The sequence below is a fragment of the Asparagus officinalis genome, chromosome 2 (assembly GCF_001876935.1).
Source record: "Asparagus officinalis chromosome 2, Aspof.V1, whole genome shotgun sequence".
Lineage (NCBI taxonomy): Eukaryota > Viridiplantae > Streptophyta > Magnoliopsida > Asparagales > Asparagaceae > Asparagus > Asparagus officinalis.
Genome location: NC_033795.1, coordinates 3,062,304 through 3,083,054, shown reverse-complemented (window position 1 = coordinate 3,083,054; position 20,751 = coordinate 3,062,304). Strand labels below are relative to the sequence as shown.

General features: G+C 33.2%; 3 protein-coding genes and 1 non-coding gene across 6 annotated transcripts; 2 read left to right on the top strand and 2 right to left on the bottom strand.

Annotated features, from left to right (window-relative positions):
- Positions 2,433-6,403, top strand: LOC109829927 (60S ribosomal protein L35-like). The gene is made up of 4 exons (XM_020397025.1): positions 2,433-2,538; positions 2,628-2,763; positions 2,846-3,002; positions 6,147-6,403. Exons 1-4 carry the CDS (start codon positions 2,535-2,537, stop codon positions 6,219-6,221), a joined length of 372 nt encoding a protein of 123 aa, XP_020252614.1. The 5' UTR covers positions 2,433-2,534; the 3' UTR covers positions 6,222-6,403.
- Positions 8,323-8,396, bottom strand: TRNAR-UCG. The gene has a single exon. It is a non-coding gene; the product is annotated as a tRNA-Arg (tRNA).
- On the top strand, positions 11,224-13,594 carry LOC109829351 (caffeoylshikimate esterase-like). The gene is made up of 8 exons (XM_020396481.1): positions 11,224-11,314; positions 11,411-11,504; positions 11,618-11,650; positions 11,751-11,897; positions 12,129-12,259; positions 12,662-12,799; positions 12,881-12,979; positions 13,057-13,594. The coding sequence occupies exons 1-8, from the start codon at positions 11,291-11,293 to the stop codon at positions 13,324-13,326; spliced, it is 936 nt and encodes a 311-aa protein (XP_020252070.1). The 5' UTR covers positions 11,224-11,290; the 3' UTR covers positions 13,327-13,594.
- On the bottom strand, positions 16,735-20,650 carry LOC109829926 (caffeoylshikimate esterase-like). Of its 3 annotated transcripts, none has more exons than XM_020397022.1 (9): positions 20,530-20,650; positions 20,414-20,446; positions 20,221-20,314; positions 20,107-20,139; positions 19,855-20,001; positions 19,636-19,766; positions 18,550-18,687; positions 18,370-18,468; positions 16,735-17,269 (listed from the first exon to the last, which is right to left on the bottom strand). In XM_020397022.1, exons 1-9 carry the CDS (start codon positions 20,530-20,532, stop codon positions 16,985-16,987), a joined length of 963 nt encoding a protein of 320 aa, XP_020252611.1. In that variant the 5' UTR covers positions 20,533-20,650; the 3' UTR covers positions 16,735-16,984. The 3 variants fall into 3 exon arrangements, with proteins under 3 accessions (XP_020252611.1, XP_020252612.1, XP_020252613.1); XM_020397023.1 differs by having other exon boundaries at positions 20,221-20,270; positions 20,391-20,446; positions 20,530-20,643; XM_020397024.1 differs by having other exon boundaries at positions 20,221-20,270; positions 20,530-20,642.

The following is a 20,751-nucleotide window of genomic DNA, read 5'->3' as shown; positions in this document are numbered from 1 at the left end:
AAAGGCGTTCTCTACTCGGATCTGACACAAGGCTCCTCGAATAGTAAAACGGCATGATAAGAGTCATTAAAAGTTATCCCGCATTTAATGGATGCACAGCTTGGACCCGCACTTCGCTGCCTAGTCGTTATCTAGCAATTAATGACACGTTAGCTATTATGACCTTCCGATCCGGAGCCTTCAAAGCTCCTCGGACAGGCAATTACTCTAACAGTCTCATCATTGTGCAAAAACGACTCGGCCAATCAGCCATCGGCACGTGTAAAGTAGGGTCTGAACCAATACCGCACGCACTCAGTTGAAAATACCTACGTGCCCCCATAAACCCTCTGTAAATAATTGTGTTTTTCACCAATTCAAGGTACACATTTTTACACCTAAAAAGTCAACAAGATTATGCTCTGTTTTTCTCTTCACATTAACTAAAAACTGTCATTGACCTGATCCTCGAAGGGCGTGTCAAAGGAAACAATTTATGGTGCCTCTAACCTCTGCCAGTCTGTGTAGCGATGTACGGCTCAAAGATCTAGGACAGAAGAATTAACCATCAAAGATGATTAAGGGACCCAAAAAATTTAAGTTTAACCCTTCTAAATCACATATCAACTTCGCGATGTAAACAGAGGTAAATTTGTAACTATAGGAGATTTGGGAAGCCTATAAATTTCCTAATTTCCTGTGTTATGATTGAGAATGTTTTTCTGACTTGTTGATCTCCATGTTAAGTATTTTCGAACACGAGGCACCTGAAAGATGAAAAAAAAAATGGGAGTATGTGGTTTAAACGCAATTACATTGCTAAAGACATCTTAAAATGTCTACGAATTGTTTAATTTCTTCGAATTGATGATTTACCGCCGAGTCGTCATGCAAGTTGCCTCACCTATGTTTCCTTGAACAAGAATTCTTCCTATAAAATCAAGGGTATCAAAATGGAATCTTTTTATTCACTTCAAATGGGTTTATCCTAAAATACATTTCCCTAGTCCCATTGTCTTGGGATACGTGGAGAATATTCCTTCCAAGTTAGTTTCCTCGAAGGCCTTCGTCATCAAGTTGTCATCCAAATTGATTAGTTCATTAGAATTTTTTTCTGATACTTAATTATCTAAACCGTAATGAGATTGTTGTGTTGTTTAATTATTAGAGCATTGAACCATTGGATATTGAAAAAATGTAGATGCCGTATAAAATCAATGTAACCTGTAGCTTAACAAACTTGTTAAGGAGAGAGGGGGGAAAAAGAAAAAGGAAAAAAAAACATCATGCTCAGCTTTTTTTTTAACTCTTTCAAGAATAAAACAGAAAAGCTCTGCTCTTTAAATTTTTTTTCTTTGTTATTATAGTTGTCATTACTGTTAGTTGCTTGAATTTCTTACGACCAATTGGATTCTTAGGAGTCTCCTTATAATAAAGATAAAATTATTTTTAAGGTATTAAAATAGATGGTTCGTGATCCAGATAAAGGGAGAAAGCATAGGGAGGGGGGGAAAACGTTACATGATACAAAAATAAAAATATTCTCTCTCATATACGGATAAGATGAAAAGAGACAAATTTTTTTTGAGGTAAAAAACAAAACGAGAGGCCCTGTTCATGTATATATTAAATAAAAACATAAAGAGATTTACAAACATTACAAAATACAGAAAGCGCATAGCCAAAAGAAGATTTTGTCGGTTGGGAGCAGACCTTGTCGTCACAAATCAGGCAAAATCTGTCCAGTTTCCACCCGTCCATATGAGAAATACCAGAAAAGCCAAAAAATAAAAAGAGAGAAGAAACAAAAAACAGGAGCTAGCCAATAGGAGGAGGGGGGCTGGCCGGAATGAAAATACAATCTAAGATAATTACAAAAACAGTTCCAAAAGAGCAAGATAGGCTGCAGTCTTCACCAGATCCGAAAAGAGACAATTTTTGTCCATATGCAACAGAAAGGCTTGCAAAAGCAACAATTATTTATGTTAATTTTTATCTTTATTGTATTGTTATTTTTGTGAGAAATCTTTATTGTATTATTAAATGACAAATTTCTTCATTTCGAATAATCGTTAAGCATTGTTATTATTTAGATCTATGTTTATCAAATGAAAATCAATGAAAATGATGGAACCTTAGCACCAGGGTCAACTGAATGAACAAAAAAAAAGGCAAAAGATTTGCTTTGATTGGTGATCCTCTATTGAATTATGTGTGTAAATATTTTTTTTTTAATTTCACGACGCGTAATTAATTATGGGGCACAAATATTAGCATGATTTTCAAGCCTTCGTTCCAAGAGCTAATAAAGGTTCAAATACTTTAGCAGAAGAAAGTAATAAAAAAATTAGATATTATATTCAAAAATATCAATACATGGATCAACTATCGTGTATTTTCTTTATTTTGCCTGTGGCCCAATAAAACAAAGTTTCCTACCCGGCCCACTGAAATTAGGGTTTTGTCACTCGCTAGGGTTTTTAAGCAACTTTCTCCCCCTTCCTCTCCTCTCCGCCTCCATTCACCTCCTGCTCAATCTCGCCATCTCAATCCCAATGGGTAAAGAAAAACTCAATCGAAGTCTCATCTCGATTCGAATTTTTTCTCACAGAGATCCAATCTCATTATCTCCTCTTCGTTTTTTGCAGCGAGAATCAAGGTCCACGAGTTGCGCGGGAAATCGAAGGCCGATCTCCTCAACCAGCTCAAGGATCTCAAGGCGGAGCTCGCCCTCCTCCGCGTCGCCAAGGTCACCGGCGGTGCCCCCAACAAGCTCTCCAAGATGTAATCTCCTCCGCCTCTCGATTCATTTTTCAAAATTTGGAATTTTGTTTAGATTTTTTCCCCCTCGTGTATTTGATGGCAGCAAGGTGGTGAGGCTCGGGATCGCGCAGGTGCTGACGGTGATCTCGCAGAAGCAGAAGGCGGCGCTGAGGGAGGCTTACAAGAAGAAAAAGTTCCTGCCTTTGGATCTCAGGCCCAAGAAAACTCGCGCCATCAGGAGGAAGCTCACCAAGCATCAGGTAACTAATTATCACGATCTAGTTTTTGATTTCTTATAATGTAGTATTCCTAATTTTCTGTTTTTATCCATTACCAATGAAGATCTAAGCAATTTAAGTGGCCATCATGCTTGGTAATGCTGCACAGTTTTCATATGTTGTGGAGTTTGTTGCATGATTAATTAGCAATAATGATTCAGAAGTCACCCATGGACAGTTAACATTGTGATGGTTCATAGAAGTGCATTAATGTGGTGATTAAGGTCACTTAACTTAAAAAATACTAATATAATTGCAGCTTGTTAAATCTCAAGAGGGCATATGCCAGAATAAAGGACTTGGTAGCTCCATAACATTATGAATTTATGTTAACCCTATGCTTGCACACTGAGTGGATATTCATCTCCAACATTTGGGATTCAAATACAGAGCTTGTGCTTGCAATTAAGGTGGGATTCTATGTTGCACATATGTTAGGTTTGCATTTGGTCCAGTTTTGTGTCCAGAAGCTATAATGGTTACAGATTTGTTCAATTTTCAGGAGTTATATCTGAAAGTGCTTAATTATAAACTTCTGTTGTGCTGTTAGGATTTGTTTAAAAAATTTACTATATATATGCTTGCTAGAACAAAGTTACCTATGTAGATTCTAGTAGGGTCTATTGATACAGTCTTAACTACTTGATCGTCATTTGTGTTTCTGTTGGGCGAGTTGCGAGACAATTCTTGGACACATTTGTTCGTAAGGACAATCATAAGGGAAAAGGAAAACATTTCGTTAGTGATGAACAAACTATTTTCTTTATGCTTATTTTAATAGAATAGCATCTTTGAGAACAAATTAATCCTACAATTTGGTACTGGTAGTAAGTTTATACGCGATCTGATGCAATCCAGTTAACACCTTATGGACTCATTGCTTCGATTGTTGGAGCATACTAGCATAGATCCATCTGAAGCCTGCTTGGCTTCTGATTCATAATCAGAAAATATTTTGCCATCAATGACATGCATAATGATCATTCTTCTACTATAAGTTTTTTTTTGAGGAAGTGGAAGGTCAAATGTGTCATTATTTCATTTGTTTTATTTTATTTGTAATGGCGCTGTATGTAGTTTGCCTTCATCTTGTTTCACTCATTGAAGCGGGTGTTCGTTTGCATGCAAGTGAATATTGAAAGTGAGAAAATGACTCATTTTTAACGCGTTTAGTGTCTGTTTGCTTGCAAGTGATTGTGAAAGTGAACTGCAAAAATGTTGCCACATAGGATTTAATGCGAAAAAGATTTTGATGTCACTTGCAAGTGAAAAATGGGGGCCACTTTTACTTAAATGACTTTAGGTGGTGTTTGGCAAATTGAAAGTGAACCGGATGTGCAGAAGATACTTTAATTATTCAAATGACTTTCACATCCATGTGAACATGCAAGTGAAATAAACTGTTTGAAAAGATAAATTATAGTTGATAGTACAATTGTGAGATGATGTGGTAAAGATAGGATTTAGTATTTTATATAGTTAAATTCGTTTAACTAAAATTGCCTACATTTTTTAACTTCCATGTGATTTTATCATATTTTTAGGGGAAGGCAAAAGTGCGTTAGGTCCTACATGACAACTTTTTTGCATTTTACTTTCATCATCACTTGCATGCAAACAAACACTTAAGGTGTTAAAAGTGAATCACTTTCTCACTTTCATCTTTCACTTGCATGCAAACAAACACCTCTTAATTTTTAATTACTCCTATCTTTCCGCTTCATTCTTGCATTTGTACTTTCGACAACAACCTTTTTTAAACAATCAAGTATTTCACTTGTATGCTAATGTGGATGCAAGTCATTTGCAAAAGAAAGTAACTTACACACTTACAATTTGTTGAACATACTCCCGTAAGTTTAAAATGTCAATGTAAAGTGTGATACAGCCTGTGTATTCTATTATTGGAAACATTTGTTTAGTAATTCTCTTATTGTGATTCGATTTTGTTAGTCTGGAGTTAACAGTAATCTATTTGCAATAAGACTCAGTTTCTACCTGACATACTGAATCTTGGTTTGCCAACAAGACACTGATCCATATGCTTGGGTTTGATATTGGAATTTCTCCAAATCCCTTGTGTTGTCCATGTACATTTTCCTTCCTAGTGTCTCCTCGTTAGTCATTTATTTACTATCGACTCAGATAAAGAATTAAATAGCTCAATGGTTAAAACTGTTTGGTATTTTCTTGCATGGCAATAATGATCATGATCAAAGTAACCACCTATGGTTTGTCAACATCTTGTTCTAGCCTCTTTATATTCATCAGCAATAGAATCTGCTTGTAGAGTAGGAAAACTTTGATGGACAGTTGGATCATAGAGTGTAACTTGGAAAAGAAAGGATATTGAATAGAAAGAAATGTTTATAATTTACCATCTTTGCTTGAGGTAGCTTGTGATAGGGTCAGTCTGAATTTTCGTTCATTTTGGTATCTACGTAAACCCATTTTAATTAAGGTCGACTAGGATACCCAAGTGCCAACCAATAGTTTTAAATAATTGGGGTTGGTGTTGGTGTTCACCAATTCAGTGATTTTATTGCATACTGTTCAATTTGAGTCGGCGGATGCTACCTTTGATCTTGTGCATTCCTTTGATAATCAGCTAATCTTATAAGGAGGAAACTTATTTGTAATTCATTCTTATTGGACATCATCAAGATCAGTTTCTATATGATGCAAATCTTGTTGTATTTGCCCTGGGTTTTTCATGCATGTTTTCCTTTTGGCCTAAATTAGTTTACACTGTTTTATTTTTTATGCTTGAGCTTAGTAAAAAATCTGAAGTGAATTATAGGATCTGATCTAGTTGAGGAAAATCTACTTCTTGCACTAGATAGAAAAGTATAAGAGGGTTGTGTTTCACATAGAGAAGTGCAAGCGGTTAGCTTTTGCAATCCGCAAGGATTTTGTTCTTCCGTAACTCAGTGCTCTAATTGCCTTTTCACCATTCAGACAATAGTTCTTTAGTGATGTTTTCTTGGTTTTATTCTCCCAAAGAAAGAGAATTGTAGATTAAACATTTTATAAGATCTTTGTATTTGATATTATTGTGTGTATGAACATCGTTATTCTGCCATCATTTATCCTCTCCCTGCTCTAACCTCACTTTTCCCCCCTCAGGAATCATTGAAGACTGAGCGAGAGAAGAAGAGAGAAATGTATTTCCCAAAGAGGAAATATGCTATTAAGGCATAGATTAGCTTAGGTTGATTTCCTTTATTTCTGGGTGTTATTTCAGTTTTGAGTTTGTTTTGTTAATCAGAGGCTCATATTTAGGGTATTTGAGATCAAGATCTGTTGAAACCTCATGCAGGATATTGTCTCCAATCTCCAATTTGACAGCTTTCAATTATCTATTGTTGTGTGCATTTTTTTTCTGTGTCTGTGCTGATACCGGGCTAGCGTGGCTGTTTATTTTTTCATATCTCTTTTTTTTTTTAAGTATGCAGGATTTGATTTTCATTAATATTTTCACATCGTACCTTTTCCTTTCCCTTTTTATTTGGGAGTCCATATTTGGAACTTCAACTAGGAAACTGTCCCCGTTCTTATTTGAAGATTTCTTGGCTATCCATTTCTGATTGTTTCTTTGTTAGGCTTACATGTGATGTTGACCGCGGGTACTATTTTTGGTATTCTGCCTTGATTTCTTTTGGCTGCCCAATGAGATATCTCTGAGGTACCGCAGCGCGGAGCGTTTTTGATCCCCATGACGTGTTTATGTCCGGTTTATGAGCTTGTGCCAACCGCCAACGTATATGAAATTAAAATGTAAATGCATAATAAAGTTTTTAAGATGCAACTTTACTTTGCAAAAGGGTATGTCATGTATGTTGTGGAACATGATGAAACAGTTGGAAGCCTTGAGTGACCCTCTGTCCATCGGCCCCCTGGCGACTTGAAATCCTAAGGTTAATAGCGTAAATAGAGCGTAGAAGTATCTTTTTTAGGCTTTGATGAAGTGTGGATGCGAATGTTGATACTTAGCCTACTTGATCCTTGATACGCGTGAATGTGAAATATATAGTGTGGAAGTAATTAAATAATTTGTAATCCGATTAAACGTGGAAGAAGAGTTCGTAATCGGAGTTGAACTCTTCAATCACTACTTTTAATAGTATTTATAAATTATTTAATTGATGGTTATGATTTTGCTCTATGCCAACAGCTTCGGTGCTCCATGGCATCTTCTGTAAATAGAAAAGCCTAAAATCTAGCTCTCTAATCTATAATTTAAGGGATTATGCGGTTGATAGGCCTTCCACACCTACATTTGTAAATAGGTTGAATTTAGAGGGTAGTTTTGGAGTTGAAAACATCATAGAAAAGGATAAAACTAATATTTGAGAAGGGTTAGTTTTCTTCAACTAATTTCTCACTTGATCTTTAACAAAATCTAATTTGGCTGTATTCTATCATATTAGATTTCTCTCTTCTATTTTTCCTTCCATATTTATGACAAAAAACTGGTATTATAATGCAAAGTTGTGTTTAAAATAGATATTATTGTTCTTGCTTTTAGTCATATTGTATAAAATTATGCATAACATGCATATGTCAATTCCTTTCTTATCATTATAAAGAGGAATAAAAAATTAACTGTCGATTGTAAAATTACACTTTTATTTATATTTTCACTAAAAAGATTTAGAACTAAGTTAGAGGATCTTTCTACATACTAACATTAACAATTTGATACCCCATTTACGAGAAAATATTCATTTAGAAATAAGTGTAATAAATTGTATTGATTTATATTCTTTTGTACATTGAAAAATAAAAATCTGAAAATTACACTCTTATATGTTTGTTTAAACATGTATATAAGCTCCAAATTAGGCTAAACTAAATTATCAATTTTAACTAAATCTAAAATGTATACCATGTGCATTGCACGTGTGCAATTCACCTAGTAAACGTGAAACAAGGGAGGTGAGTGAAGTGGTTATGGACAGAGAAATAATAGGATAGGAATTGAAAAGAAAAGGACAAATGCACCCTTGTTATTTTCAGCCCAAAATTTTAATTTTCCATCCATTTAAAAATTATAAAAATTCTTATTTTCGGAGCATCAAAGCATAACAATAAATCGCTCTCGTTTCTATTTCTAATCTGGTAGAGTCACAATCATCTATTGAATAGTGTTAGTTGTTTCTCCACCGCTTTTTATTAACAAAAAGGACCCCTTTGTTATCATTTTTGAGGTTGGGACAGTAAGAAGTAAGAACTCTCAACTCTCCCTCTTCTTGATTTTTAATTACTTTTTAATCGCAACGAATAAAAAAAGTAAAGGAATCGACCACAGTGGGAGTCGAACCCACGACCTTCTGATCCGAAGTCAGACGCGCTAATCCACTGCGCTATGCGGTCTTGATTTATATGCCGTAAATGGACAATAACTAAAACCGTAATTTTTGTTCCTAACAACCAACAAAAATAAAAATAAAAGAGAAGCACAACTAGAATCCCTTGATGAACGAGTTTAAAATGTTAAGAATATGGTTGATGTCTACTAGATATGCAAAACGATATCTTTATACACCAAAAATGGACATGTGCAATCACATTTTGGCGCACTTCTTCACGAGGCTCATAAGGATACACTGCTGCATGGCTCAAACGCTTTGCTTTCTCTGTTGGGATTGTATTTTTAATTCCTTGTAAAACTTCATGAGAATTAGATAATGTTAGAAATCTATCATGATTAGGAGTTTGGGTTCCATTTTGATTAAGAGTTTGAATCCTATTATAATTAGAAAGTTAGGCTAGAGATAGAGTTTTGGTTTCCCTATATATATTCTTCTATTGTTCGAGGAAAAACTAAGAAGAAGAGAGTAGAGAGAAGATGTAGTAGAGAGAATGAGCCAAATTTCTTGTAGTCTAGGGTTAGCAGATGGCGTAGCCTGATTCAAGAATATTGTGCGAGATGCGAGGGTTTCGTGATCTTTATCCGTGCAAAAGAATTATTAGGAGTGTGCTTTCGAGATAATATGAGAGTTGATTATATATGTGAGGTTGAGAGATTGAGAGACGAGAGTTGAGTGGTTCCTCTTGTAGTTCTCCCTGATACATAGTGAATTTATCGTATTGGCACCTCCGTGGACGTAGGTCGAAGTTGGTCGACCGAACCACGTAAATACCGGTGTTCTTTTTTTCTTAATTACGGTCGTTTTATATCTTATTGATTATGAGTTAGCTTCGGAGCTGCACATCTTATAGTAGGCGGGGAGAGCGAAATTCCCCAACATTCTCACCCATAAAACACGAGCGAGCGCTTCGACTTCAGTCAGCCGGTCCAAATGCTGGCGCTGGAGGCGGTCAAAGATAACACGGTGTGATTCTTGCGCACCAAAACCAGCTGCGTATTTTTCGTTGTGGTTACAAAATGCACAGCGTCTCTTGCACAATATTCTAGTGCTGCATAAGAGAGTCGGCGAGCCTCTTTTTCTAGAAGCAAAAATGGGTCGGGTGTGAACAGGGCTTGGGAGATGTTGATGTAAAGCGTGACGTTGGACTCTCTTTAAGTAACCTCTTAATTATTTGCTGACTTGCTTTGGTTTGACACTCCCTTGATTTGTTAGAGAAGAAGTAGTATTTTTTTTTTTTTTTTTTTTTCTCCGATTCAAAAAAAAAAAAAAATGTTGGAACTTTGTAGTGTGGATAATTTTTTTTCAGAAACAACCGTGGATATTAATACAAAATTACAACATAAGTTTTTATTGTTTAGGGTGAAATGACTGGGATTTTGATGGGTTCTCTTTACATTTTGTTAACCATGTATTAAGGGCAAAAAATTAGTGATTTTATGAGGTATCTTTGACAGCATGAAACATATTGAAATCATTCGTGTCTCTAAATAGTTGGTTTGTAGTAGATAATGTTCAATTAATGTATATATTTCTGATTCAGAAATTCAAGTTTTAATTTTGGATGTATAGTACCCTCGTATTGGTATGATATCAGCAGTAACGCCTTCTTTGTATTTGGAAGCGTACTTAATTCGAATTTTCTTGTATTTGAAATTTCTATTCAGAAATATTAAATGGTATTGTGCATTCAATTTTCATTTTCACTGTGTTGTTTTGTTTCTATTATATTAGAAAATAAGAACATGTCAATATTAGCCGATATATGTATTCGAAACAAATTGAGGGGAATTTTTTTTTGATTAATCAGAATTGGCTACGCAAAGTGATTAATTAAGCAATATCGTATTATCAGATTACTGAGTTGGAGATCTTATTTTGTTAATTCGTTTGGAGATTTTCTGAGGCCTAAAGTTCATTTGGATAAAAAAGTACCAGACTTGTTTAAGTTTTGGCTATTTATTCCTTTAAATATAATATATCTGAACTTATACATACATTTACATGGAAATGTTCCATCCAAACCGTTACAACTGTCATATCATTTTATTGGAATATTGACACTTTTTGTCAATAGATGCTCCTATTAAAACATAACCAAGGACCCAAACAAACTCTTGAATCAATTTGTTGTTATCCCTTTGCCCTTTCTTCAGATTTGGGACATTTGGCTTGCTCTGATAATAAAGGAGCTAACAAGATTTTAGACACAATAAATACGACTTTAATTTTGTCATATATGTATAACTTAAGCCTGCAAAATTTGTTACTTAGATATTAAAAGATTTAGATATTATTATGAAGCATTTGATTTGGGAGTTGTGTTTGGAGATGCAAGAAATGATTAGGGACTAGAAACACCAACATTTAGATATGAAATTCTATAGTGGGTGGCTTAGTTGGCTGGCATACTCTCGTCGAACAAGCACGAGCATGGATTAGTCCCATCCAATAGGATATGGACACATTGCGGCTTAGACCGAAAAAAAAGAAAGAAAGGAAAAAAATAAAACGTCTAATCATATGCTAAAAAAAATATTTTTTGAAAAGTTGTACTTTAAACCCAATATATAACTTATAGTTTAGTACCTTTGTATTTTGAAGAACATTTCTCTAATTTTGAACAAAAAAAATGTATACTCTAAACATTACAACGTAGCCTTTGCATTATAATAAAATTTGAGGAGGGTCGTTACTACAAAAAGTGCGCACAAAAGATTTGACTCCACCAAAAAGAGCACCCATTTGCCTCCTTTGAAAAGGGACCTAAGACTAAACGAAGCCCTTAAATAAAAGATGACTAGTTGAAGTATTTGATCACAAACTTCTTTCTTCTCTCGAACTCACAAACTCTTAACTCCTTTGAACCCTAAACCCAAACCTTCTTCCATTCTAAATATGAATAGCATCAAATATGAAGAGGTTAGTATTTTTTTTCACACCCCCCCATTTTTTTTAATGAAGGATCTTATAGCTAGCTAGAGCTAACTCTAGTTCTCAAACTTTTGAATATTCAAGGAATATATTCTCAACTCTAGAGGATTGAAGCTCTTCACATGCCAATGGATTCCCACAAACCAAGACCCAAAAGCTTTGATCTTCCTCTGCCATGGTATTATACATTAAACTTCTTTTTTTTTTTTAATTTCACTTAATTGGATAATAGTATAACATGTATCTAATTTCATGTTTATGTTCTTATATATGCTTAATTTGTATACATAGGTTATGCCATGGAATCTAGCATCTCAATGAAAGGTGACTAATTATTCTCAAAAAGTACCGAATATGGTCATATAACCTTTTTTGTCATGAGGGGAAAAAAAATTTAAACTTATTAATTTTATTTTTTTTAAAGGAACTGGGATTCGACTTGCAGAGGCTGGCTTTGCAGTGTATGGGATTGATTATGAAGGCCATGGAAAGTCCTCTGGATTGCAAGGATACATATCCAGTTTCGATGATCTCGTTAGCGATTGCTCTGAACATTTTACAAATATTTGCGGTAAGTAATAATGGATAATCTTAATTAGAAGAAAATCGATAGAAGATAACAACTCATTTTCCTAAATAGACTGTCTAGCGATAGATTAGTGGAGGTCCATCTTGCTAGTCACATCAGAACAAATAACCGTTCATATCTTGTATCCTTTTTAATTTATTAAGTTTACTAAAGAAATAATTTCTTCAGTGTTTTTTTTTCCATTTTTGATTTGTATTTTTCATTCTTTTACAGAGAGTAAGGAGAACAAGAGGAAGAAGAGATTTATACTCGGTGAGTCCATGGGAGGAGCTGTGGTCCTAAAGTTACATAGCAAGAAGCCCCATTATTGGGATGGAGCTGTTTTGGTTGCACCTATGTGCAAGGTTTAATTCCTTCTCAACTTCCAATCTCTATTTTCTTATCAACTAATATTATAATAATCTATTTATAATTAAACAAGAAGTAATTTGACGTTCTATTATATTAATGGTGCATCAAATGAATGTCTATCCATGAATCATTGAATTAATTCCTAGGTTCCAAGAATGAACATCTCTTTGATGCACGATTAATGCAATGAATAAAAACCATTGAATATTATCTCATAATTAAACTATAATGGATCTAGTTATTACATAGGTTATGAAATTGGAAAGGGATTTTCCTAACAATTGTTTACGTAAAAAACAGGATGACTATCAATATTTAGTGGAGTTAATCTTAATCAAATAATTAGTTACAAAAAAAATTATTTGTTTGACAGTCAACTCGACTTTTTATTTCAGATTGCTGAAGAAATGAAGCCTCATCCAGTGGTCATAAATGTTTTAACCAAGCTATGTAGAATTATTCCCACATGGAAAATTATTCCCACCCAAGACATCATAGACAAAGCCATAAAGAATCCAGAAAAGAGAAAAGAGGTATTAAAAAAATAAAATTTTCATTATTTTTTTATTTCTCAATTATAACTAATTGTAGTTTATTATCATAATATAATTCAGGTCCGCAATAATCCTTATTGCTACAAAGGCAAGCCTCGCCTAAAGACTGGTCATGAGTTACTCATGGTTAGCCTAGACATTGAGAAGAACCTAAATCAGGTAAATTTCTCTACCTCTTTAAAATATGTTATTTTCTTAAAAGTTATCTCTACTTATTTTGAAATTTATTTTTTTAGGTATCATTGCCGTTCATGATCGTTCATGGTGGAGATGACACCGTTACAGACCCGTCAGTCAGTCAATCTTTGTATGAGACTGCATCGAGCAAAGATAAAACTTTCAAGCTCTATCCAAAAATGTGGCATGCATTAACATCTGGTGAATCACAGGAGAACATTAATCTTGTATTCTCGGATATAATCACTTGGCTAGATGAGAGGTCAATGACGATAAATCTCAAATCCGAGTTGGAGCACAAGGCAATTCATGATGCAAAAATATTTTGATAGGATATGTATATTTTTGACCAAAATGTAGTGAAAAGACAACTAGTCGATCATAACAATTTATTGTTATGATGCAAAGAAACAAATTAGGATAAGAGTCATTTGTGATTTATTTTACAATTAGTTGTTTATCAAGCAATAATGAAAGCAAGTTGATGTACAGCGTAAAGATTGGGATAAGGGGTATCTTATTCACCTTATCCCAGGATTAAAGTTATGTGGATGAAAATATTTGAAATAAATAGTGAGTAAATATTGTTTAATTGAAGTGCATGCATCAAGTGGTTACATTTTTCTCTTTCCTCTTTTTCATGATAGTGATAATCCACATTATTCATGAGCTCTTTATTGTGGATTTGTTCAAGTCATTATTTATCATCCAATCTTTATTGAATACCTCGCAAAGACTTTTTTACCATACGGTTGTTATATGTAGAGTCATTTGCAAGAATACTATTAACAAAAAAAAAAAAATGTAATCAATGAAGTCAAATTATGCAGGGATATCGACAGGTCTTCAAGGGAACTTAGTGTATTGTGTGCCAAAAATTTTTAAGTTTTAATTTTCTTTTGAATTGACTCGAGAAGTAACGGCAATTGAAGGCCAAGACAATTTGAAGCAAGTGGTACATTTAGTGGCTTAGTTGCGTAAGCAATTTGGACTAGAACGCAGCATGATTAGAAAAAAAGAAGAGAGAGAGTCAACAAATTTAAGATTTTTTATTGAATACACACACACACATTTCATAATTAGCGCAGTTATCAAATTTAAAATGAATTCAGGGACCAAATGAAATTTGATACGAGCATTTGGTGATTACGTGTAAAAGGGGTAGACTAATTATGTGTTTGTAGAGAAACGTATTTATGAAAATTTGGTTTTATTAGAAACAACAAAATGGAAATTAATAGGTTCTTTGTTTTTGTTGTAGAAATTAATAGGTTTTTGTTGGCTTTAGAAATGACATTAGGCATGCTTTTGTCCAAATTCGTGGGTGGAGGTGTGACCTTCCACTAGGGGTGTGCAAAAAGTCCGCCGGCCCGGCCCGGGCCGGGCCGCGGCCTCGGCCTGGAAGCCCAGGCCAAGTCCGAACTCCGGGCCGGCTCTTTTGTGCCTGGCCTGAATTGTTTTTATTTTTTATTTTATATATATATTATATTAATATGTATAATATATGTATATATAAATATATATAATATATGTATATATAATATATTTTTATATATGTATAATATATGTATATATATAATATATGTATATATAATATATTTCTATATATGTATACAAAATATGTCATATGTGTGTTGTATATATACTCTGCTCTTATATAAGTAATATACTATGTAAAGTATATATAAGTATACCTTTTCTCTTATATCAGTATATATATCAGAAGTACTCTCTCTTATATATATATAATAATGTATGTATGTATGTATATCATATACTCTCTCTCTAGTATAGTATGGTATAATATACCAGTATATACTCTCTTATATATGTATAATCTAATAATATATATATATATATATATATATAATATATATATATATATATATATATATATATATAAGTATATTATATAATACTAGTATATATATATAATATATTATATATATATAACATCTCTCTTAGTATATATGTATATATAAGTATATAAGTATACTCTCTCTTATATATGTATATATAAGTATACATATATATAAGTATACTATCTCATATATATATGTATATATAAGTATACATATATATAAGTATATAAGTATACTCTCTCTTATATATGTATATATAAGTATACATATATATAAGTATATATGTATATATAAGTATACTATCTCATATATATGTATACTCCATATTATATAAGTATACTCTCTATTATATATATATATAATATGTGTGTGTGTATACTCTCTCTCTTAGTATATAAGTATAGTATATTACAACAACTACTTCTTCCCCATTGGCCCAACGGGCAACGGCTACTTATGCGATTCTCTCTCTCTCAAGTTATAACTTATAAATATATACAATATATTTACATATAATATATGTATATATAATATATAGTTACATAATAATTTGGAAGTATATACTAATACATAATTATATAAAATATAATAATATTAAACTAATTTTTAGCATTTTTTTATAAAAAAAAGAAAAGAAATTTAAAGAAACCTAGTTGAGATGTAATTATCTATTGTGATGCGATGAATTCCAAAATAAATTTATACTTATAATTTATAAATGATTTATTAATTATTAATAAAGAATTCATTTTTATAATTTTTATTTGTAATTTATGTCATTTTAAGTGATAAATAAAATTATTTTTTTGTCTTTTTTATAATTTAAAATTTAAATAAAATTTAAAAAAAATGATAAAAAAATTTTAGAAAAAGGAAAAAAACCGGGCCGGCCCGGGCCCGGACCCGGCCCGGGGTACTCGGGTCCGGGCTCCGGTTTTGCCCGGACCTGGATTTCCGATCCGGGCCCGCCCGAAGGGACAGACCTACCTTCCACTGAAGCAAAGAACAAATTTGACGTTGGGCTGCGAAAAGGGGTTGACAAGTCTTCAAAACTTAACGAAACAAGCTCAAACAAAGAGAAAGTATCAATAAGAGAAAAAAAAAACCGTTACACGTGCACAACGGTTTTTTATAAAAAATTTAAATTAAATTTATGAGAAATGCGCTGATCCATATTTATAGATTTTAGTTCAAAATAAATCTGACTTATTTTATAGTAAAAAAAATATAAATAATAAATAATTTTGAAATTTAACCACGTGTCATTACACGTGCACAAGAACTAGTAAGAAAAAAAAGCGCTCGGCAACAACTTAAAAAAAACATTCCATACCTACATTCACGAGTGGAAAAAAAAAAGACATGGAGTGTCTTCTACATAAATCATAAATAAAAAAGTAGGAGAGTATGATATGTCATTTACTAACAGTTACAATTCAATTTCTTTTGGTTATTTGCATATATCCGTTGAATCATGGGTATTTGCAAAACTACCTCCCAAATTAATCTTAGTATTTACAAAAATACCCCCAAATCATCAACTTTGAGAAAAAAATAACCCTAGCTAAAATCAGCAAATCATCATCTTAGTGAGTAATGATTGAAGGCTGGTTTTTCAAATATTGAGATTCAGGGGGATATTTTTGCAAATACTTATGATTTAAGGCGTACATTAGAAAGTAACCCATTTTCCGTATTTAACTGTCGTTTCGCTTGTAATTCCTCACCAACCAAATAATAAAAAAACACGTTCAATGCTTTCTAATTAAGCCCACACTTTAGTTTCTTTCTCTTTGGGTGACAAAATTCACCTGTTTCATTAATTATTGAAGAATCTTGACAAAATTTCTAAACAATAAAAACTAGTCTAATATGTACAAACAAAAACATCTCATTCGTTCCAATCAAAATGTCCCTCTAAATCTAATCCCTATAAACACCACAAATTAAAAGGAGCTATAACATGACCACCACCCAAATGCTATCCTATCCTCATTAGCATTAACTGCATATTACACTTCTGGTACTATTTTTGCAGTGTAGAGTTTTCTTTAGTCTATTGTAACACAAATTGGGTAAAAAATAGTACAAAAATAAGCATTATTGCGAATAAATAAAGTCATTATTACTTAAGTTTTGATGATGGATCTTCTTCGTGCTTTGTCTTCCTCTCCAACTCGAGCCTTGCCTCGTCTGAGCCTACAGTTCTATCGCCTAACCAAGATAGAACATCAGAGAAGACGAGATCAATGCTCTCTGGGGGCTCGGCGGAGGTGAGCGCATGCCACATCCCAGGATACAACTTGAACGTCTTATCTTTGCTCGACGCAGACTCATATAATAGTTTGCTGACTGAGGGATCGGTCACGATGTCATCCCCACCGTGAACAACCAAAAGGGGCAAGGAGACCTAATTAGAATTAAATAGAGCCATTAATTTAATTTTAACGTACGTTAGACAAGAACATGATGCTCATAGATTACAACTAGCCTTGATATAGAACTTAGAACTTAAGAAATCTCCTTTCTAATGAGACGAGCATACTGTCAACGTTACCAACCTCGATCATTTAATTTCTGCCCGCAATTAACTCCGCATATATCTAGTTTATAGTGAGAATGAGTTTGAGCATTAGGAAAAGCTTAATACCATCATAGGAGAAATACTTTCTCATTAAAGTTAAACTATGAGTGAAAACAAAATAAAACTTTACCATCAAATTTTATCCATCTTTTAAAGTATTCCCCCCTCCTCCCCCCTCAAGTTGAGGATTATAATTTCATATTCTAATATTCGTCCATTTAAGTAAGCTGTGGACTCTTTTCATGGGTTATAGAATTTATTTAGATTATTTTGACAGTGATATTTATTTTAAAATATGTTGTAAATGCCTTAAGCTAACATATCTTTGATCCTAAAAACAATATATTTAACCGAGGAGGTCATCCACAATTAGCCCAAATTTAAATTATATGAAGAACATCTGGGCTTTTCAATTTTCTGTTTAGATTTGTTACAGATATGGTCACGATGATGCCTTAAGCTAACATATCTTTGATCCTAAAAACAATATATTTATAATATTATACAGCTGACAATCATCTTTGTTTATTTAATCAACATGGCTTAAAAGTAAGCACGATGCTACATCCAAGCTATGTTTATGATGGCTACAATCTTAAAAAAATGAAAAATTGGGTCTAGCTACAAACAATGATACCAAAAAATCCATCATGCCGAGCACAATCTCAGGCTAAGAATATAAACAAAGATTTTCCATGTTTAATTGTACCTCTAATTCATGTACAATAAAGACAATTACAAAAACATCCTTCTTCATTGATTGCATGTCTTGAACTAAACTAAAGTAATTTCTGTTACGTTTAATTAAAAAGTAATTGATTTTCTACAAATCAAGATATAAACTGAATATATATTACCTTTTTAGTTTTCCTATATATTAAAATTAATAATGCACATAAATTAAATAGAGGGATACATAAATTTACCTGCTGTAGATTCTTTTCAATATCTAAACTCACTATGAAAAGCTCACGGGCAGTATTCAACCTTACCCTTCCCTTATAACAGTACGGATTTCCCCTAACCTGTCGAGAAAAAGACTAACGAACATCTCAATATATTTTAATTTAAAATCACAAAATATTAAAAAAAAAATTATTTTTTACCTCTTTCCTCTTTTCAGGGTTTTTGAACGCAATATCAATAATGTCTTGAGTTGGGGTTATTCTCCATGTCGGTATGATCTTACACAACTTGTCCAAGATGCTGATCACCATTGGATGTGGCCTCATATTTGCAGCAATCTGTCAACAAATAATTATAAAATTTTCTGAGTAAATCAAAACAGATATGTCATACATGATGCCAGGGCCGGCCCAAGCTTTTTTGAGGCCCTGTGCGAAATGATAAAACGAGGCCCTCTTCTATATAAATGTTGAACTATAAATTTATTGAATTATATTTATTGGTGTGTTTCCTAGTTAATAGGGAATAGTTAATTGGGAATTAATGAGTTCAAATTGAATTTCCTAAACTTTAGGAGACAAACGAGCAACTAATCATAATTGTAGTACTAATTGGTGTATATTTCCGGTAAAATGTAAATCAGATGGGTCATGGGTGTTAGGCAGTTAGGCTTAGGCAATGGACATAAATTATTATTTAATTTAGTGGGCTAGTATTAGATTATTAAGCCCTTTTTTAAACAAACAAAAGACTTATTGGAAAGAATTAAGAAATATACTATGGGCATTTTTAAAAATTTGGGCCTTACTTTGAAATGGGGCCCTGTGCGGTCGCCCCCCTACCCCCCCTCTTGGGCCGGGCCTGCATGATGCTGGTTATAACATACTAGTGTGTGCCCCGTGCGAAGCACGACCTTTCCTTTTTTTATTGCTATAGTAATCTCGTTTTTAATTGCTACAATATATTTTTTAATGTTACAGTCTCCCACCTATGTTACCGTTGTTTTTTTTAAAATGCTACAGTATCCTGCATATACTATAGTACTATTTCCTTGAAAATGCTACAATAATCACTGTATCATGAATAATGATTCTTGGGTCCTCCAATTATTATAAAAGAAAATTAGATCTCTACCTCAGCACATATCCAGACCGCTACATATATAGCCCAAATTATTACCATATCTTGATCATATAATTGATGGCTTGGAAGGGCACACCAGTCTTTTTAACTCTTCTAATTATTGATTAATCAGAAAACTTCTAATCGATTACTTAAAATAATACCTTGCACATGGGGGCAACCAAAATAGCACCATGCCAGTAGGTTGGATGCTTTCTGTGAAGAAGAAGGGCAGCAGATCCTCCCATGGATTCTCCTAGCAAAAATCTTTGCTTCTTTTTATACTCTTGTTTCTCTAACAAATTGAAAGAACAAAAATGTGAACATATTTCTCTTGGAAAAAATGCAGTTAATTTAGTATGAATTTTTTTTTTAATTAGTACCACATATGCTCATAAAATAGTGAGAGCAATCATCAACAAGACCATCAAAGCTTGGAATGTATCCCTGGAGTCCTGATGATTTTCCATGGCCTTCATAGTCTATTCCGTATACCGCAAATCCTGCTTTGGCAAGTCTAATCCCGGTATCTAATATAAAAAAAAATAAAAGGAAAATATCATTACAATGTATTCTTTTGTTACCAAAATCTAAGTATGTATTAAAATTGTGACAGAAATTAAAGAACTACGTACCTCTCATAGATATGCTGCATTCCATTGCATACCCTGCAGCTTAAATTGCAATCATTAGAATTATAAGGGAAGTAATTTGAAAATTGAAATATCAATATAAGTGTTTTTTTATACCATGACAAATGAAGATTAAGGCTTTTGGGCCTTGATTATGTGGGAGCCATCTGCATGTAAATTGCTTTACTCCACGAGGACTGAATATAAATTCCTAATTGAAATTGCACATAACCAAAAGTAAGCTAGAAAAAGAGAAAATAGCATGAGGGGAAAATAAATAAATAAACCTTTTTGATTGGGCATGGCTCACCTCATCATATTTGATATCTTCCTTTGCTTCAGCCTTCAAAATTTATTAAAAAAAACAAAGATAAGAAAATACTTGAAAAGTTAATGAGAGAGAGAGAGAGAGAGGGAGGCTCATACCATGAGAAAGGAGAGGAGCAGCCAAAATAATGAAGAATTGTTAATGGTGAAGAGAGATGATGGGATAAATTATTACTGCATGTATTTATTTATATAAGAGAGACTAGAGAGAATGAATGAAGAATGGAAGATGAGGAAAGCTTGTATAAGACCTGAATCTCTGTATGCACAAATTGCTCCCAGATCCCTCTGTATGCAAAAATAACTCCTGGGTCCCTTAGA